Genomic DNA, 17,063 nt, shown 5'->3' with positions numbered 1-17,063 from the left:
AACGGTCTAAAAATGTATTGAAAATGTATTGCAGACAAACGTTTGTTTTTTCCTTCAATCTGTTTGTTTTTTCCTTTAATCGTGTTTTATAAACCGTGTCTGGTTTCACCGTCCTCAACACTCAGCGGTCGCTCCTAATCGACGTCACAGCTAAGCCTAGCGGCAGCATGGCTGCCCACATTCGTGCTCTGAGCCTGTGGCGCCGCGTCACTTTCACAAAGTTATCAGGGGGCGTGAGGAGCTGTTCGACACCGTCAGGCACTCAGGTCCACGAACACTTTACATCCAAAACGGTACGACGGATGTTTATCGATTTTTTCAAGGAGAAGCACCAGCACCGGGCTGTGCCATCCTCACCTGTGCGCCCGAGGGGCGACCCAAGTCTTCTGTTTGTAAACGCGGGAATGAATCAGGTAGGAACGAGTCGCTGTGTTGGACACCATTGTTTCTGGCATGTTAGTGGATATATAATATTTGTTTAACTTTCCACGCAGTTTAAGCCAATCTTACTGGGTTGTGCGGATCCGCGTAGCGAAATGGCTTCTTACCGGCGCGCGGTGAACAGTCAGAAGTGCGTGCGCGCCGGAGGTAAACACAACGACCTCGAGGACGTCGGCAGGGACGTGTACCATCACACCTTCTTCGAGATGCTGGGAAACTGGTCGTTTGGCGACTACTTCAAGGTTCGTCCCCCTGCCTTTGTTAATGCCCTGTTGTGTCGTTGTCTCCTGTATATGAGTTGTGTGCTTTAACCGTTGCTCTGGTTTGCAGTCGTGTGCGAGTTGCGTGTCGTAACCATAGTTATTGTTTTTAGGTGGAAGCTTGTGCGATGGCCTGGCATTTATTAACGGAGGTGTACAGAATTCCTGCCGAGCGCCTGTACGTCTCGTACTTCTCGGGCGACGCAGCGAATGGCCTGCCTGCCGATGAGGAGACGCGACAGATCTGGCTCAGCCTGGGGTAGTTTTACTAAGCATACTGGACAAATGTTTACTCAAGTTTTCCCTGGGCTTATCAAGTTGTTCTTTGATAATTGGAACCTTTGAAAACTTCATGTCTTTTAAAGTCTTTTGGTTATTCCATAAGAATCACAAACGTGTTATTGGCCAGGTATAGTTATTTATTTGAGAAATTAGTCTTGGTGAAATTCCATGTAGGGTTCACATCTTTCACATACAAGGCACAACACATCAGTAACTCAGAAATTGATTAGCAGTTGAACATTTGTTTAGATAAAATTGTATGACTAAGCTTTACATCTCCCCCCCCTCGAACCCACCTCCAGAGTCAGTCCGGATCATGTGCTCCCTTTTGGAATGATGGATAACTTCTGGGAGATGGGTGAGACGGGACCGTGTGGCCCCTGCACTGAAATCCACTACGACCACGTGGGCAGCCGTCACGCAGGGGCGCTCATCAACACTGGCAGTCCAGCCGTGGTGGAGATCTGGAATTTGGTGTTTATGCAGTACAGCAGGCAAATACAACTGCGTCTGTCACATCTGTAACATCTATGTGAAGTAGGATCTGGGATCAGACTCTCAGTATAGAGGCTGAATGTGTGTCAACTGAGGAGGATATTCCATGTGGAAGCAAATGTAAAAGTTCACTGATTATGGATGTGGGCTGGTTGATGATTGGGACTTGTGTGTTTTGGGGTTGATGTCAGCTAAGGTGATAGAGGGTTGAAACTGCCCGAGCAATATTGTAATTGCATGTGGATGGCACTGAAGGGGTGTGTGTGTGTGTGTGTGTGTGTGTGTCTAGGGAGGCTGACGGAGGCCTGCGTCCTCTGCCCATGTGTAGTGTGGACACAGGAATGGGTCTAGAGAGGCTGGTCACGGTGCTGCAGGGGAAACGCTCCAACTATGATACGGACCTGTTCACACCACTGTTGTCTGCCATCCACCAGGTCTCTTGCTCTCTCTTGCTCGCTGCCCCTTTCACACACTTGTACCTCTCACTCCTCTTGTTTTCATTTTAATCAACCTGCAGTATTTTAAAATATGGTAATGAATAGTGTGTGTGTGTGTGTGTGTGTGTGTGTGTGTGTGTGTGTGTGTAGTGCAGTAAAGCCCCTACATACAGAGGCAGGACGGGGGAGGAGGATGATGGTAGAGTGGACATGGGGTACCGCGTGGTGGCTGACCACATTCGCACTCTGTGTGTGTGCATCGCGGACGGAGTGCATCCTGGCATGACCGGAGCAGAGTGAGTCTCCTAGAACCGACCAGTCCTCCATGCACAGCATGCACAATAGTGTAATATGTTGTGTATAATTAATTGCTCCCATAGAGTTTCATGCTTGTTGCAGCTCAAAAAAGGTTTGTGTCTCTCTGTCTGTGTGTAACTGCGCGCGTGTGTGTTTAGGCTGGTTTTGAGGCGTATTCTTCGTCGAGCTGTGCGCTTCTCTACAGAGGTGCTGCAGGCTCCTGAGGGAGCACTGGCAAGCCTGGTGCCCACTGTGGCTCACATACTGGTGAGAGGACTCGCATCTGATTACTGATTTCTGTAACATTACAGTAAATACACTGCCTGGCCAAAAAAAAAAAAAGGTCACCACCTGGATTTAGCTAAGCAAATAGGTAAGCGCCTCCCATTGGACAATTACTGCATGGGTGATTGTTTCAGCTGGCAACAAGTTATTTAACCCCAATTAATGCAGTGAGTCGCTTCTCATTTGTTAAAGAACCGTGTCGAAAGACGCATCCTGTGGTTGTGGAAAAGATGTTAATCTGTTTCAGGGTCAGATTATTGGCATGCATCAAGCAGAGAAAACATCTAAGGAGATTGCTGAAACTACTAAAATTGGGTTAAGAACTGTCCAATGCATTATTAAAAAGTGGAAGGACAGTGGGGAAACATCATCTTCAAGGAAGGAATGTGGTCAGAAAAATCTTGAATGATTGTGATCGGCGATCACTTAAATGTGTGGCGAAATGAAATCGTAGAAAAACAACAGTAGAACTTAGGGATATGTTTAATACTGAAAGCAAGAGCATTTCCGTACACACAATGCGAAGGGAACTCAAGGGATTGGGACTAAACAGCTGCATAGCCTTAAGAAAAACACTTGTCAGTGAGGCTAACTGGCAAAAATGGCTTCAATTTGCTACGGAGCATAAAGATTGGACTCTGGAGCAATGAAAGAAGGTCATGTGGTCTGAGTCCAGATTTACCCTGTTTGAGTGATGGGCACATAAGGGTAAGAAGAGAGGAGGCTGAAATGATGCCCCCATCGTGCCTAGTGCCTACCGTACAAGCCTGTGGGGGCAGTGCTATGATCTGGGGTTGCTGCAGTTGGTGAGGTCTAGGTTCAGCAACGTTATGTGCCCAAAGAATGAGGTCCGCTGACTACCTGAATATACTGAACAACCAGATTATTCCATCAATGGATTTTTTTCTTCCCTGATGGCACGGGTATATTCCAAGATGACAATGCCAGGATTCATCAGGCTCAAATTGTGAAAGAGTGGTTCAGGGAGCATGAGACATCATTTTCACACATGGATTGGCCACCACAGAGTCCAGACCTGAACCCCATTGAGAATCTTTGGGCTGTGCTGGAGAAGACTGTGCAGTGGTCCAAATCTTGCATTATCAATACAAGATCTTGGGGGGTGGTGAAATTAATGCAACTCTGGACAGAAATAAATGTTGACATTGCAGAAGCTTGTGGAAACGTTGCATTGTGTGCAACGTAACCAAAGCTAAAGGCGGTCCAACGAAATATTAGTGTGACCTTTTTTCTTTGGTCAGGCAGTGTATTTCTGTAATATTTATGTGTAAAATGTAATGGAAATGGTAGGTCACTTAATCTAACCGATAGTCTGACAACCATGAGGACTGGATGTCTTACAACACACAAGTTAAATGAAGGGAATTCTGTGTTGGTCCTTGAATCTTTTTAAAAAAAAGAAATGTAGGTGTCATTTGATCCTGTTTGAATAGGGACAGTTACTTGTCCCTTGAACAAGCTAAAAAAAAGGGCTTTTGTGCACCTACACTTGCCATGATCCACCCATGGCTAGAAAGCTTTCTGACTCTATGCATATTTAAGAATAATCCTGACACCTAAATTGAATCTCCTTGTAGTGATTCTTGAATGTTGTTGATTTGTGAATGTGGTGAATTTGAGGACAGGATGGGAATAGTCTCCGTTGCTCAGTACACAAAGGCATGAAATGATTACTGGGTTTTTAGGGCTGTTCATGAGGTCTATAGGAACCAAAACGCAACGTCACTCGGCACTTCCTGCTGACGCCAGGGCCACCATGCTGTCTTTTCATTGACTGGTCAAAACTCCACGTTACCATAATCTGTTGGGTGTGAAAGGTGGCATAAGGAGAATCATTGTTGTTTTTATTTCTGTCTTTCCTTCCTCATGCAGGGTGACGCCTATCCTGAGCTGCACACTGAGATGGACAGGGTGAGTGTGTGCAGTGTTGCATTACACAGAGTAACACAGTGTATCTTTCTAAACAAATTTTCATTTTAATATTTTAAATTATAGATTGCTGTGTTTTTGAGTAGAGAGCAGGCTATAGGCTCTCATAAGTCACTGAAAGAATCTGAAGAACATGTTCATTCCTGTTGTTGTTGTTTTTTTCTCTCTCTCTCCAGATCGTGGAGATTATTAATATAAATGAGACTCAGTTCCTTGCCTCTCTGAGGCAGGGTAGAAGAGTGATCGACAGGACGCTCAGTAAAATGGACAGAGATGATGAGTTCCCAGGTTAAAAAACTAAAACGCCGACATGTTATTTTTTTTAAATGGCTTGTGTGAAATAGCCCCTGTTGAGCTTTTAGAAGCATTTAGAGACTAGGGTCTCCAAACACAGATTAAACTTCGGAATTGCTGCTCTGCTAATGCTGATGTTCTAATAAACCTCCTGTATAGACTAGGACTAAATGAGACCCTTAAAAGGATTTAGGTGCCTTAGTCTAGGTCCTAAAAACTGGCCCCTGTTTAGCCTTGTTCTTATAAAGATCTTCAGTGGATAGTCCCATTCAATCCCCCACCCCTGTTGTTCTGCAGCCCCTGTGGCCTGGGCTCTGCACCATAACCTAGGCTTCCCACTGGACCTGATCTACCTGATGCTGGAGGAGCGCAGCGCAACGCTGGACCGGCTCGGCCTGGAGCGGCTCGCAGCTCGGCAAGAGAAGGTTCAGCTGGACAAGCATGGTCCTCCTTGACCTCGGGGGTGGTCAAGGGATTTTTCAGGGCTGCATAAGTGGATCAGGAAATATTACCCTAAACAGTGGCTGTGGTGATGTCTGCACAATGTATTCCAGTTCATATGGCTAAATATTTGCATGTTTAGGTTGGCATGTGTTCACAAAGTGGATTGTTTGGGTGTGTGTGTTTTTTATATTTATATAAAAACACACTGAATTTAAACTGGAATTCATAGTTATTTCCATGCTGCTCCTAAGGCTTCAAGGATGAGATCAGAGTTTGATTAGATAATGCAGGACAAAGTGTCATTCTCTGTGTAAATGTAGCTTTATTGCTGACTGAAGGTGTTGTGGTCAGGCGTGCAGGCTCTGAAGCCTTGCTCTGCTGTAGTTGCAGGGCCAGTCTGAAGGGGGCGCTGGTGAGAGAGGGCTCCACCTGGATCTGCAGTGTTTGGCGGAGCTTCAGAGCAGAGGAGTCCCTCACACAGACGACTCATTTAAATACAGCTACAGTCTGCAGCAGGACGGCACCTACAGTACTAGGATTAGAATTTCTAACATTGCTTCTGCCAGGAGATAAAAAAATTCTAGTACATGGACTCTCAAGAAATTAATACATAGATTCTGTTACAGACTCTGTTGAAAACTATCAAGAAATTAAAATTTCTAGTACATGGATTCAGTGAGGAGAGTTGTAGTACAAAGTTTCTACGTTTAGAGCATTTGGCAGACGCTCTTATTCAGTGCAATATACATATTTATCTTTGACAGCCTGTGTGCTTACTCTAACAGGTAATCCACAGGAGCACTAGTTTCTGCCTGGAGATTAGATGTTCTAATATGTTGTTTCTGCCAGATTTGAATTTCTAAGAGGGGGACAAGTTTTAAAAGATGTCTTTAATTTTTGAACGAACCATTATAACATTTTCTCTCTCTCTCATTCTATCTCTCCCTCCCTCCTGCTTTCTCTTTGTCTCAGTGTTTCCTGGCTGCAGTGCCACTGTGATGGCGCTGTACTGTAACCAGTCTCTGCTGTCTGAGGTGGGGAGAGGCCAGCGCTGTGGGATGGTGCTGGACCGAACCTGCTTCTACGCGGAGCAGGGCGGCCAGACGCACGACCAGGGCTACTTCACCAAGGACGGACTGCAGGTTGGAGAAAAGCACTGAGCTTCCGCCCCATTCGGGGGTGGAGCAGCGCGTGCATGCGTGTGTGTTCAACGTTTCTTTGCTTCTTGCTTGAGGAGGCCACCGCACAGATGTTTTACTTCATTTCACACATTGATTAGCCAATTCAGAAATGCATTGCGTCAAGGTTAAACATGAAACTTTCCAAGAGGAGATTAGAGTTCCTAACACACAGCATATGTGTTTTCCAGGATGTGCTGTTCCCTGTGGAGTGTGCGCGCTTGGCTGGTGGTTATGTGGTGCATGAGCTCACTGCAACAGAGACTTTGCGAACTGGAGACCAAATACAGCTTCATGTGGATGAGGTACTTTCTCATGCACGCATTCTCTCTCTCTCACACACACACACACACACACACACACACACATGTGCCTGCTGTCTAGATTTTCATTGTGATCTAAAAATCTAAAATGTGAATATATTTCTATTTACACTTCTACTATATAGCAGTAACTAATTGGTGCCTGTTAACAGGCAGTCTCAAAACCTTTAAACAGTCTCAATAATGCATAAAAGCATAATTACTGTAGGGGGGGAAGCTAAAGGTTTGCCCCTGTGAAGGCACGAACAGTGTGCTGATTGCTGTTTTCTAGAGCTGGAGGGTGTGTTGAGTAATACATGAACGCATGCGTGTGCTGTAGACTCGGCGTGTGGCCTGCATGGAGAAGCACACTGCCGCACACATGCTGAACTTTGCCCTGCGGGAGCTGCTAGGGTCAGGGGTTGCCCAGAGAGGGTCCCATGTTACAGCGGACCGGCTCCGCTTCGACTTCAGCTCCAAGGTAAAATCACGCATGCTTGGAGCAGAGCCACAAACGCACACCTGGACCAACCCATGAGCGATAAAGCCACTTCATAACCATTTCCTAGCGTCCTGTACAAAAGGTAAAAATGTGTGTGTGTGTGTGTGTGTGTGTGTGTGTGTGTGTGTGTGTGTGTGTGTGTGTGTGTGTGTGTGTGTGTGTGTGTGTGTGTGTGTGTGTGTGTGTGTGTGTGTGTGTGCGCGCGTGCGCACGCACATATGTGCGTATGCATGTGTGTGTGCAGTCTTCTCTGAGTGTATCCCAGCTTCAGGAAGTGGAGAGGCTGATCCAAAGAATTATTAAAGAAAACCACGTGGTACACACGCAGGAAGTCCCTCTAGCCCGAGCAAATGAGATTGCAGGACTGAGGACTGTGGATGAGGTAACATCTGACATCAACATGTCTTAGCTTGTGTGTGAGAGGTATGAGGGAGATGTGGAAGTATTGCTGTGTGTTCTTTAGGTGTATCCAGACCCGGTGCGAGTCGTGTCCGTGGGCCTGCCGGTTTCAGAACTGCTCCATGATCACACACCCAGACGAGTTTCTGTGGAGCTCTGCTGTGGCACGTAAGCCTCCTTTCCAAACGCAAGTCAACCAATGGCCAACGATCACTTGGTGTATGTCCACCTACATTCCAGTGGGCAAGGTGCTGCCCACAGTAACACAAGGCCCTGCTGTTGATGAGTGGCCACATCTGAGAGATTGCCTTCAGCATGTCAGGTTCAACAAGCAGAAAATTTCCTAAGTCACTCCAGAGTAAAATACAGTGGGTCAGAGGAGGGAATGCAGTTTTGCATTTGATAACTTCAGTTTGTTGTTTAGCACTGGCCTAAGCAGAAATGAATGTATTTATTTTGTGAACAGGCACTTGCTACGGACAGGAGGTATCCGGCACCTCGTTATCACTTCTGAGCGGCAGATGGTCAAGGGCATCAGTCGCATCGTTGCAGTTACTGGCGATGACGCCAAACAGGTGGGGTAAAATGGTTGCCATTTAGCACTGCTCCTAAAGAGTTCAGGAAGGTTTTATTGCCTGTAGGGCACTCTGTTTCCTGAGGGGTTTATCTAATCTCTGAGGGACAGCCTGTGATGTTTGGATTTTGCCACAAGGTCTATAGTAGAGCTTCATTGTGTGCTGTGGGCAGACTGTGCACACAAGCCTCCAGAGAGCAGAAATTTATAAAACTGTAACACAATTTTATCTTCAATAAACGTTGTACACAATTTCTAGTAGTTTTTCATTTCTATTTTTGCTCATTTAAAAGTAGACAGCTGCTAATGTTACTTTCAAAAGAAACAGGTGAGTTAAACACAATAACACACACTCTCATTGTTGCATCTTACAAAGTAGTCCCATGTTTTACTGCATAACTGCCCAGATGTTTACTGTCGTTTGTGTAGGGGTTACTTTTAACAGTTTAGTTGGTGTAGGCTGAGTTTTCGTAGCCTGTAGTCTCGCTTGTGCCCATGTACTGAAAAGACAAGCGCCGCCCACTAATGCATTACGAGCAAATGTATTTACTTTCCTGTTGCATAGGCACGGGAGGCGGGGCAAGCTCTCCTGGAGGAGGTGGAGTCTCTGACTGCGCGCATTGCAGCTGACCGCGCCCCTTCATTACAGCGTGCTCAGAGGCTCTCTAAAGAGGTCGGCCTGCTTACGGACGTATGTATCTTCGTGCTCCACTTTCCCTCTAGATCTCTACCTCACTTCCAATTCCTTCGACTCCCTCTAGTGTGTGTGTGTGTGTGTGTGTGTGTGTGTGTGTGTGTGTGTGTGTGTGTGTGTGTGTGTGTGTGTGTGTGTGTGTGTGTGTGTGTGTGTGTGTGTGTGTGTGTGTCAGGCTGTTGAGGGTACTCCTATTCCACAGTGGCAGAGGAGAGAGCTGCAGACAGGACTGAAAGCTTTACAGAGGAGGACCAACACTACCATCAGAAAACTAGAAATCAGAGAGGTACACACACATACATTTTCGAGTTCAATGAAAACCGTTTTTCACTTTGCTCTCCTGATGTGCTTATCCTGTGATGATGGGATGGCTGTGTGTGTTTTTGCCCTGTAGGCTGCAGCCAAAGCTCATGAGTTGTTGAAGAGACACTTGAATAAAACAGTGCTGGTGGACACACTGGAGACTGACTCCAAATCAGTAACTCTCTTTTTTTTCTCTCCCCTTTCCTCCGAAGAGCCAGAAAGGAAACTGTCTGTTTCCCGTCTGCCTTTTCTCTCGTACGTTTCTCTTCACATGTGCTCCCACAGCTGCCTCCTTCAAGTAACGATGTGGTGGTGCTGATTGTGCAGGTAGTGATGAAGACGGTGAACCAGCTCGGTGAACAAGCGCCACACGCTCTCATCATGCTCCTCTCTCACCTACAGCCGTCAGGAAGAGTGCTGTGTGCCTGCCAGGTGCCCAAGGTAACACACACGCACACAAAGACCAACAAACTTGTATGCATAAATTCCTTCACGAATGCAAGTACAGTTCATTGGGGTGCCAAGATGAAACGTTTACAATCGCCCCTCTCTCTCTCTCTCCGTCCGTACAGGGTCAGACGGCTGTGTCTGCGAGTGAGTGGGCCCTGGCTGTCTGTGGCCGTCTGCGGGGGAGTGCGGGGGGCTCAGCCACCGTGGCTAAAGGGGTCGGCACGGCGACAGACGTCGCCCACCTGCAGGAGACCCTGCGCTGGGCTGAGGAGTTTGCCCACAGCAAACGGCAACACGCACTTCACACTCAGTGAGGCTCTGTTTGCACACGGACAGAGCTCAACGTGAGTCTGACCCTCACAACAAGTTCACACACTCACACCCACAGAACTGAAAGCCCTGAACAGATCTTGAAACCCTGAACTTGGAAGACCCCACACAATAAATCTTACCACCCTGAATTGCTTGTGGACGAATGTGGCTCATGGACTGCAATAGCTTTTAACAGCTTCAGTTGTTAACGTGACTATGTAAACAAAATTGACTATAATGTAAATTATTTAAATTCTGTGTTGAAATTCGATTTATGTTGACGTCTGACATGGAAACCCTCATCTTTCATCTTATTCCTTTGTTTTAAAAGGAGTCTTGCACTGTAGTATATATCCAATTAAACTATTTTCTTATGTTCTTCATTAGCATTCTTTCCCAGATGAAAACTGAAGATGATTTTATAAAAAGATTACTTATGAGGACAGAGCTATAACATGCACTGGAATGGCAGATATTTTTGGTGGCATTGATAACACTGCACTGATATCTCTTATGGTGTACTCATAGTCTACTTTTAAACTAGTCCAACTGGGAGGAAAGGTTCTGGATCCGCTTGTTTTGTGTTCCTTTTTAACTGTGTACTATGGGCATCCTAAAAGCTGGGCAAAGTAGTGCAAGGCCTGCAGTTCTCCTCAACCACTAGAGGGAGGTGGTACACTTAGGAGCTGTTTTGGCAGTTTGGACGACTGTGGATATGACTAAATTCCCATAATTTTGAACTCAATCTAATTTGATTTATTCTTGTCCAATGTCTTAAATATTTTGCGTACAGTAATGTAACAAACTATACTAAATATTAAGTATGGTTTATTAAGGTCTTGTGCTAAACATGTTTTCCATATGCACATGCACAGACGCACCTGCTCAGCCTGCCCTTTGTCTTAGCAGACTCGCCTTATACCGGGGGGAAGGGGTTTTGCTCAGTTCGTCAGTGTCTGTTGGCCTAAGACATGGGAGTTGACTTCTCCAGTCTTTGGAGTGTCCTTCAGCTCACCCTATATGCTATTGAGAGCAGAAGGCCTTTGTTGGCATGCTTTGTCTAATTTGTTTTTCCTGAACTTCATTGGCTCTCCACTTCCTCCACATGATTTGGAATACTGTGGCCAGTGAAAGTTTGACAATCCCAGGTTAGTTTGCAACTTAAAGCCTGTGTGGTAAAATGTGCTCTCTGATCTATCTGGAGATCCGTTCGGAGAGAGCCCCACTGTGGGGTGGAACATCCGACAGCTACTTTTTCTGTCTTCCCTCAAGCAAGATATCTTCTACCCCTTGTTTGGTTTGGATGTTTGACCTCCACCTGTTTTGTTTTGATTTGGATGTATGCAAAGGACCCCAGTGATGGTACACCAGGGGCAGCCAACAGGGATTGCATATCAGGGCTGTTAAGAAGCACATATGATGGTCAAGACAAGTTTATTTATATAGCACTTTTCATACTTGACAGCAATTCAAAGTGCTTTAATTCAAAGAGTTGTTATAGATAAATCAATTTTATTTGAAACAGAAAAAACGTCCAATAGAGGGAGCCATGCAGTCTTTCCAAACATTTGTGAAAGAATGGGTCCTAAAGAGCTCACTGAATTCAAGTGTGATACTGTAATAGGATGCAACCGTTGTACTAAGTCAGTTCATGACATCCGTCTCTCTTCTGCCTGGGTTTCTATGGCAGAACCAAGTGTTGGATGGAGTGGTGGAAAGCAGGCAGCCACTGGACTCTCAAGCAGAGTCGGGGGGTGTGTGAAACCATTTCAAAATTTCAAAGCAATACCACTGTATTGCATCAGTGTAGGCAAGAGAGTTGCCATTCAACAGATCCTATGAGGACATCTAACACTGGTTTGACTAAGCACATGGGAAAAATGGGCATTTGGTGGTCAAATATTTATTGTGGAATAACTGGTGCAAGTTCCTTGGAAGTTACAGTTCTGCCAGAAGCAGGGAATTCCAAAGAACATTTGATAGGACAGCACAAACATATACAAGGTGGTATTTTCTCAGAGACACCATTCCACAGAAAGCATTAAGACAGCCTTATTGTGAAAAGTTACAGGCAGGTCTGGGCAGGGGAGAACAGAGCATGTGTGGCAATCAAGCAATCTTAGATGAGCTCACCTCGGGCAGGTCTATTTTGACTAGTATTAAATTGTAGTATTTCCAGGGAATATAAATGCAAACTCCTAATGAGTTCATCAAGTTGCCATGCCTGCTGCGAATTTAACCTGGAAAAAAAGGTTAACCTCAGTCTGGAGAAGTGGTTAGTCACACTTTGCTACCCGGATCTTTTATACATTTGGACTGAACTTGAGTACCACTCCTGTCTGACCTCATGACCTCACTAACTCTCCTTTGGCTGAATTTAATCAAATCCCTGCAGGAACATTTTAATATCTAGTGAAAGTGTCTAGATGGTAATAGATTTGACATGTTCCACAAAGTTTAAGTGGTCATCCAATGACACAGAAGAACTTGAGTTCTTGAGGTATAGCACAGATGAGTGCTTATGAGAAGGCAGATCAAAACTTAGCTTCAGGTGAGTTAGGTTAGATGTAGTCTGTGAGATTAAAGGGGGAAAGGGTATACAGTACAGAAAAAGCAATAGCTTTGAAAGCCATTAACATCAAACATCTGGACCAGGCATATGTGGAACATGCACATATATTGGTGAAGTCTTTATCCTAGAATGACTAGTCCAACTTCCACAGAAGTTAAAACTCTTGCAGAAAACATGGATTTCCAAAGAACCTGCATGGAGTAACTATTGGTTTAAATGAAAATGGAAACTTATCTTTGAGAACAATGAAGCCTCCCACTATACAAACTGTTGAATGGCTAGCCCGAAAACACGTCAACGATTGAATTGATCAGTATTTACCACATTGCTTTGAATCCAGCTGGTGAGCGGTAGGTGTTAAATTATAACTCAGCAGCAAGTAACACATGTCACTAATCATCATGGGGCCTCTCAGTAATAGAGCTATTGCTACTTATTTAGATAAGTGTGTTTTTATTTAAAAAGAGATTGCACGCATTTGTTCCTAGCAAGAACACGCATGGAAATAACTTATCACACACATTGAAGAGGGCTGCACTGAGTTTGAATATGATATTAAAACAACTACATGTCAAACAGGTCAGTAACAGAGCAGAAGTCTACATAAATTTGGAAAAATAATCTTCATTTATAAACATTAATATTCAAATTGAGAATTCTAAGTTTACCTGATGAAGGACATTATATAATCTCTGCAAATCAGGAAATATAAAATATAATAAACCTAAAATATTCTCTGGGACACACACACACGCAAAGAAAAAGATGTGGATGAAGACTAGTGTTTTTAATTAGCAGTTTAATATCCACCAGTTTGAATGATTTGGGAACAGAACCCAGGCCAAGAGAACAGTTCATTATAGTAAGCATGTTCTATACTAATAGGCACTAGTTCTTTGAGTAAATGAGTAGGGACTGGATCAAGCATACATGAAGGTTTAGAAGAATTTATCAAAGAAATTAGTGCCTCAAATATACTGGGGAAAAGGATTCTAATTGTTTATCTGAGCTAGCTAAAAAAAAAGACGCTCCTTACTCGCACTCGCGTCTTTTCGGCCTTGACCTTTGTTTGCAAAATGCGCTAGCACTTCTGTTTTTGTTTTTTGTCTTTTTATTTTAATAAAATATCTATTTAATTTTATGTTCTTGATTAGTTTTTTTTTTCTTTGCAGATGAAACTTTGAATATATATTAAACCAAAGCACAGTAAGATAATACAGAAGAAAATATTGTTCCATTGATGATAATGAAAGATATTGCAACAATAACATGATTAAAAATAATCTCTAATTAGACATTGCCATGTTGACTGTGTTTCATCAGTAGTAGTATTCACTGTAGCAAACACTGAACAGAAAATCTTTTCTTATACTGTTCAAAACTGGAGTGTTCTCCTGGTTATAGTGAATTCTACACATGTCATATTAGGATGATCCCGAGTTAGTTTGCTGTGTTTTACATCTTTTTCGCTGCATTTTGTGAATGTCCTTAAGGTTGTGCTGGTTCTTGTTAGATAGCACTGCTTAGCTGGCTTGGACCTGTAATGGGCCTCTTTCAGAACAAAGTCACACTCAACCACTAGATGGAGACAGAACAGTTAAGCAATGTTATGCTCCTCTGGAAGCCTGGACGGACGGACACTCTCACTCACTCACTCTCTCCAGTGTACTGTAATTAAACCTGTACAGATAGTAAACATTTCACTGTAGTACCTAGGGTTTCTGAATTAGTAGGAGGAGCCAGTTTGTGTGTGTAAAATTATAAAGAACTGACTACAAACCTCCACCACGTTGAACTGTACCTCGCCTAATCCATTCTTGTCCAATATCTTAAATATTTTTGCATCCAAGAATAAACAGATCAATTTTCACAAAACAATATACAATATATTACAATGGCCAATAAACCAGCATAATTCAGCAGTTTATATCAGGCACTTAATAAACATGCTCTATGAAGTAGGCAGCACACAAAGCTATCAAAGTCGATGATGAGTTCAGGTTTACTGTAGTAAGCCACCAGGATTTGGTGTAGTGTGTTATTCGGAGAGAATCCTGCAGTATACACACCCACATTTAAACTCTGCCACCTGTTTAAACTTCCAGTACTGAGGTCAGAGGTTAAATCCTTTTCTGAGCGTGAAAAGTGGCATTTTACCACCCTTGAATACCTGGTTCAGGTGTGCTGGGAGCTGTTATACAATACAACACAGACTGGATAGGATCCCAAGAGTTCTTGTTGAGAAACTATGCTATTATTGAGCAGGTATGGAAAAGTGGGGAATTTAAAAGCACTTATTCTAGACCAGGAATACTATGCAATGTAGAAAATGGTAAGGAAAAATTATAAGCCGAAGTTAATGAATTAATGAATTTAATCCTTAATGAATTATGTTGCATTACATGTTACGTTTCATGTTTTTCAATCTGGAAAAGTTTTTAACATTACAGGAATTACTGGAGATGGTATGTCAGACCAGATGTTAAATATATTATTACTATTAGTAGTTGTATAGTAATGGTATTGTTAATGTCTTGGTAGAATTAATGGTAGTATCTTGAACCTATTTGGTGTCTGGTAATGGCGTTAGTGGTAATGGTCTCTTTGTGGTATTAGTGGTATTATTAGTCCTGGTTCTATTTGGTGTCCATTTATCAGGATACATCCAGCAGGTTAACCATATAGCAGCAATCTCCAGGCTAAACCCTTCAGTATGTATTTCTGTACCTATAAAATATGAACACCACAGTCGAGCGCTCTGGTAAGTCAGTCTGGCTAAGATCGCCTGCTAAATGCCATAACTGTAAATGCTAAGAGAAGGGAAAAGGTCAAATATGGGTGCAACGAGAACTTGCACTTCATGATCTCCCTGTTCAGGATGTTCATTGGCCTTAAAGAGATTGATGGACAAAGTAAGCACCTCAATGTGATGTAATTCCAAAATTTGAGGGCTTTTTGTAATGCTGGACTACTGACTTCAGCTGCGTACTGGCCAATGGGGTTTCTGAGCATCCGGGTTTACTGATTCTGGAACAGCTTCCTTGTTCCAAGTTGTCCATGACCTGGCACTCACCTTAAGTCGTCCTGCGTCTTGAAGACACAGAGGCAGAAGTCTCTGTTCTGGTCTGGTCTGAAGGGAGGGGGAGGGGGACGGACGATGACATACTTGCCAGGGGGCAGGTGAAAGTAGCTGCACAGCTCGCGCCTGTTGGTGGTCTTCGAGCGGGCCGTCGAGGTGTTGCGCTGGAAGAATTTCTGCCCTAGGTAAGCACTCTTCTGCCCTGAGTACTGAGGTAAGTGATCTGACAGTCATCCAACCAGAAAGAAAATGAGCAAACTGGCCAGGAAGTCTTACTACAGTCATTCCTGATCCCATCCTTGAGACTCTCAGTCAATCCCCATATTTTATTCCCCAACAAAGCTGATCTGTGTTTACATGAGCTATGGAATCAAAGTGGGTGCTTATCTGAATGAGCAGATACGTGGATGGTTATCTGTTGTTTTGTGGACGTACCTCTGCAGGAAGCTGCGGGAAGCAAACAGGAAGAAATTAAGGGAACGTTTGGTGAGATCAGGGCCTATAAGTGTCTTTGTCATGAACAAAGAGATCTTATTCAGAACTAATGCATGTTCATCTATATTTGTTCATTACGGTTACACATGAGCAATTTTGTGTCTACTGAAGTACTCAGGGTTCTGAAACACCTACTGGCTCCACTGCACCATTTAAATGTTCATCTGCTCCAATAAATGTTATTAAATTAATAAAGGACTAGACAGTAAGTTGACTGTTTCCAACAGACAGTTTTATACCATGACTGGAGTTTTGGAAGCCTGCTTATCTGGGTCTCATTACAAGTGTCAGTTTGGGGGAAAATTCTTTAAGAAAAAAAAAAATCCTTTGCACGCTCATGCTCACTTGTAATGGATGTTACTTTATAGATGGTGACCCCAATGAAGAACAGGGCCTTTTCAAGATTCATCATCTGACGCCGATTCTTCTGGATCAGGTCCACCATGAAGCTGCAGCCTGTCTGACCATCCAGGGCGATGTCGTCCTCCTCATTCATCTTAATCACAAACTGCGGGTTAATCCAGAAAGCATTTGGAAAAGATCTCAAGTGATATCAGAAATGTAAGTCAGATCTGTGTCAAGCCTTTAAGTCTGCATATGCATAATGATCTACTCAGAGTAAGAAGGTCTTGGATCTAAGGTGACCTTGCAGTTTTTACCTACTAATAAAACAATTATGTGAGAATGGGAGTTTAGTGAACTTAGTGTCCTACAGCTGGGGGTGGGGGTCAATGCTTAGGTAGCTAGTGTCCTACAGCTGGGGGTGGGGGTAAATGCTGAGTTAGCTAGTGTAATACAGCTGGGGGTGGGGGTAAATGATGTGGTAGTTAGTGTAATGCAGTTGGGGTGGGGGTAAATGTTGGGGTATTTTTGTCTTTCTGTTGTTGTCCAAGCAGCCTCCTGCTATGGATCCTTTGCTCCAGCTGCCTTCAAACATGGATAGAGCCAACTTCTTAACTCCAGCGTTGGCCAGCACATCTGGACACAGGTTACAGATCTTCAGACACGTGTAATGTCC

The 17,063-nt window shown here is 43.9% G+C and overlaps 2 protein-coding genes across 11 annotated transcripts in view; one reads left to right on the top strand and one right to left on the bottom strand.

Moving 5' to 3' along the window:
• The first annotated feature begins 145 nt into the window (after nucleotides 1-145).
• Nucleotides 146-17,063, top strand: part of aars2 (alanyl-tRNA synthetase 2, mitochondrial (putative)) — a 17,067-nt gene continuing 149 nt past the window's right edge. The window contains exons 1-23 of one of the 7 annotated variants that reach the window (XR_014119541.1): nucleotides 146-413; nucleotides 495-683; nucleotides 815-960; nucleotides 1,286-1,477; nucleotides 1,768-1,912; nucleotides 2,066-2,211; nucleotides 2,371-2,479; nucleotides 4,391-4,429; nucleotides 4,624-4,735; nucleotides 5,039-5,166; nucleotides 5,570-5,714; nucleotides 6,158-6,327; nucleotides 6,555-6,668; nucleotides 7,006-7,146; nucleotides 7,412-7,549; nucleotides 7,631-7,734; nucleotides 8,033-8,141; nucleotides 8,706-8,831; nucleotides 9,010-9,120; nucleotides 9,229-9,312; nucleotides 9,465-9,578; nucleotides 9,710-16,606; nucleotides 16,942-17,063. The exon at nucleotides 16,942-17,063 is cut by the window's right edge and continues 149 nt beyond it. Coding sequence is in view for 4 of the 7 variants with exons in the window: in XM_035520853.2 (XP_035376746.1) it covers nucleotides 168-413; nucleotides 495-683; nucleotides 815-960; nucleotides 1,286-1,477; nucleotides 1,768-1,912; nucleotides 2,066-2,211; nucleotides 2,371-2,479; nucleotides 4,391-4,429; nucleotides 4,624-4,735; nucleotides 5,039-5,166; nucleotides 5,570-5,714; nucleotides 6,158-6,327; nucleotides 6,555-6,668; nucleotides 7,006-7,146; nucleotides 7,412-7,549; nucleotides 7,631-7,734; nucleotides 8,033-8,141; nucleotides 8,706-8,831; nucleotides 9,037-9,120; nucleotides 9,229-9,312; nucleotides 9,465-9,578; nucleotides 9,710-9,901 (2,973 nt within the window). In the remaining 3 variants the exon portion in view is untranslated. Of the gene's footprint in view, nucleotides 414-494; nucleotides 684-814; nucleotides 961-1,285; nucleotides 1,478-1,767; nucleotides 1,913-2,065; nucleotides 2,212-2,370; nucleotides 2,480-4,390; nucleotides 4,430-4,623; nucleotides 4,736-5,038; nucleotides 5,167-5,569; nucleotides 5,715-6,157; nucleotides 6,328-6,554; nucleotides 6,669-7,005; nucleotides 7,147-7,411; nucleotides 7,550-7,630; nucleotides 7,735-8,032; nucleotides 8,142-8,436; nucleotides 8,469-8,705; nucleotides 8,897-9,009; nucleotides 9,121-9,228; nucleotides 9,313-9,349; nucleotides 9,579-9,709; nucleotides 16,607-16,941 lie in introns of those variants that run through there. The other 6 variants (XM_035520853.2, XR_014119543.1, XR_014119542.1 and 3 more) reach the window with 6 other exon arrangements.
• The window catches only part of LOC145653190 (calpain-2 catalytic subunit-like), a 2,337-nt gene continuing 1,886 nt past the window's right edge, over nucleotides 16,613-17,063 (bottom strand). For all 4 annotated transcript variants that reach the window (XR_014119544.1, XM_081706162.1, XM_081706163.1 and 1 more), the window contains exon 4: nucleotides 16,613-17,023. Coding sequence is in view for 3 of the 4 variants with exons in the window: in XM_081706162.1 (XP_081562288.1) it covers nucleotides 16,999-17,023 (25 nt within the window). In the remaining variant the exon portion in view is untranslated. The remainder of the gene's footprint in view (nucleotides 17,024-17,063) is intronic.

Source organism: Electrophorus electricus, chromosome 23 (assembly GCF_041902795.1).
Source record: "Electrophorus electricus isolate QZ-2024a chromosome 23, ASM4190279v1, whole genome shotgun sequence".
NCBI classification, from domain to species: Eukaryota; Metazoa; Chordata; class Actinopteri; order Gymnotiformes; family Gymnotidae; genus Electrophorus; species Electrophorus electricus.
Note: the sequence above shows the minus strand (reverse complement) of the source record. Positions and strands in the feature narration are given on the sequence as shown.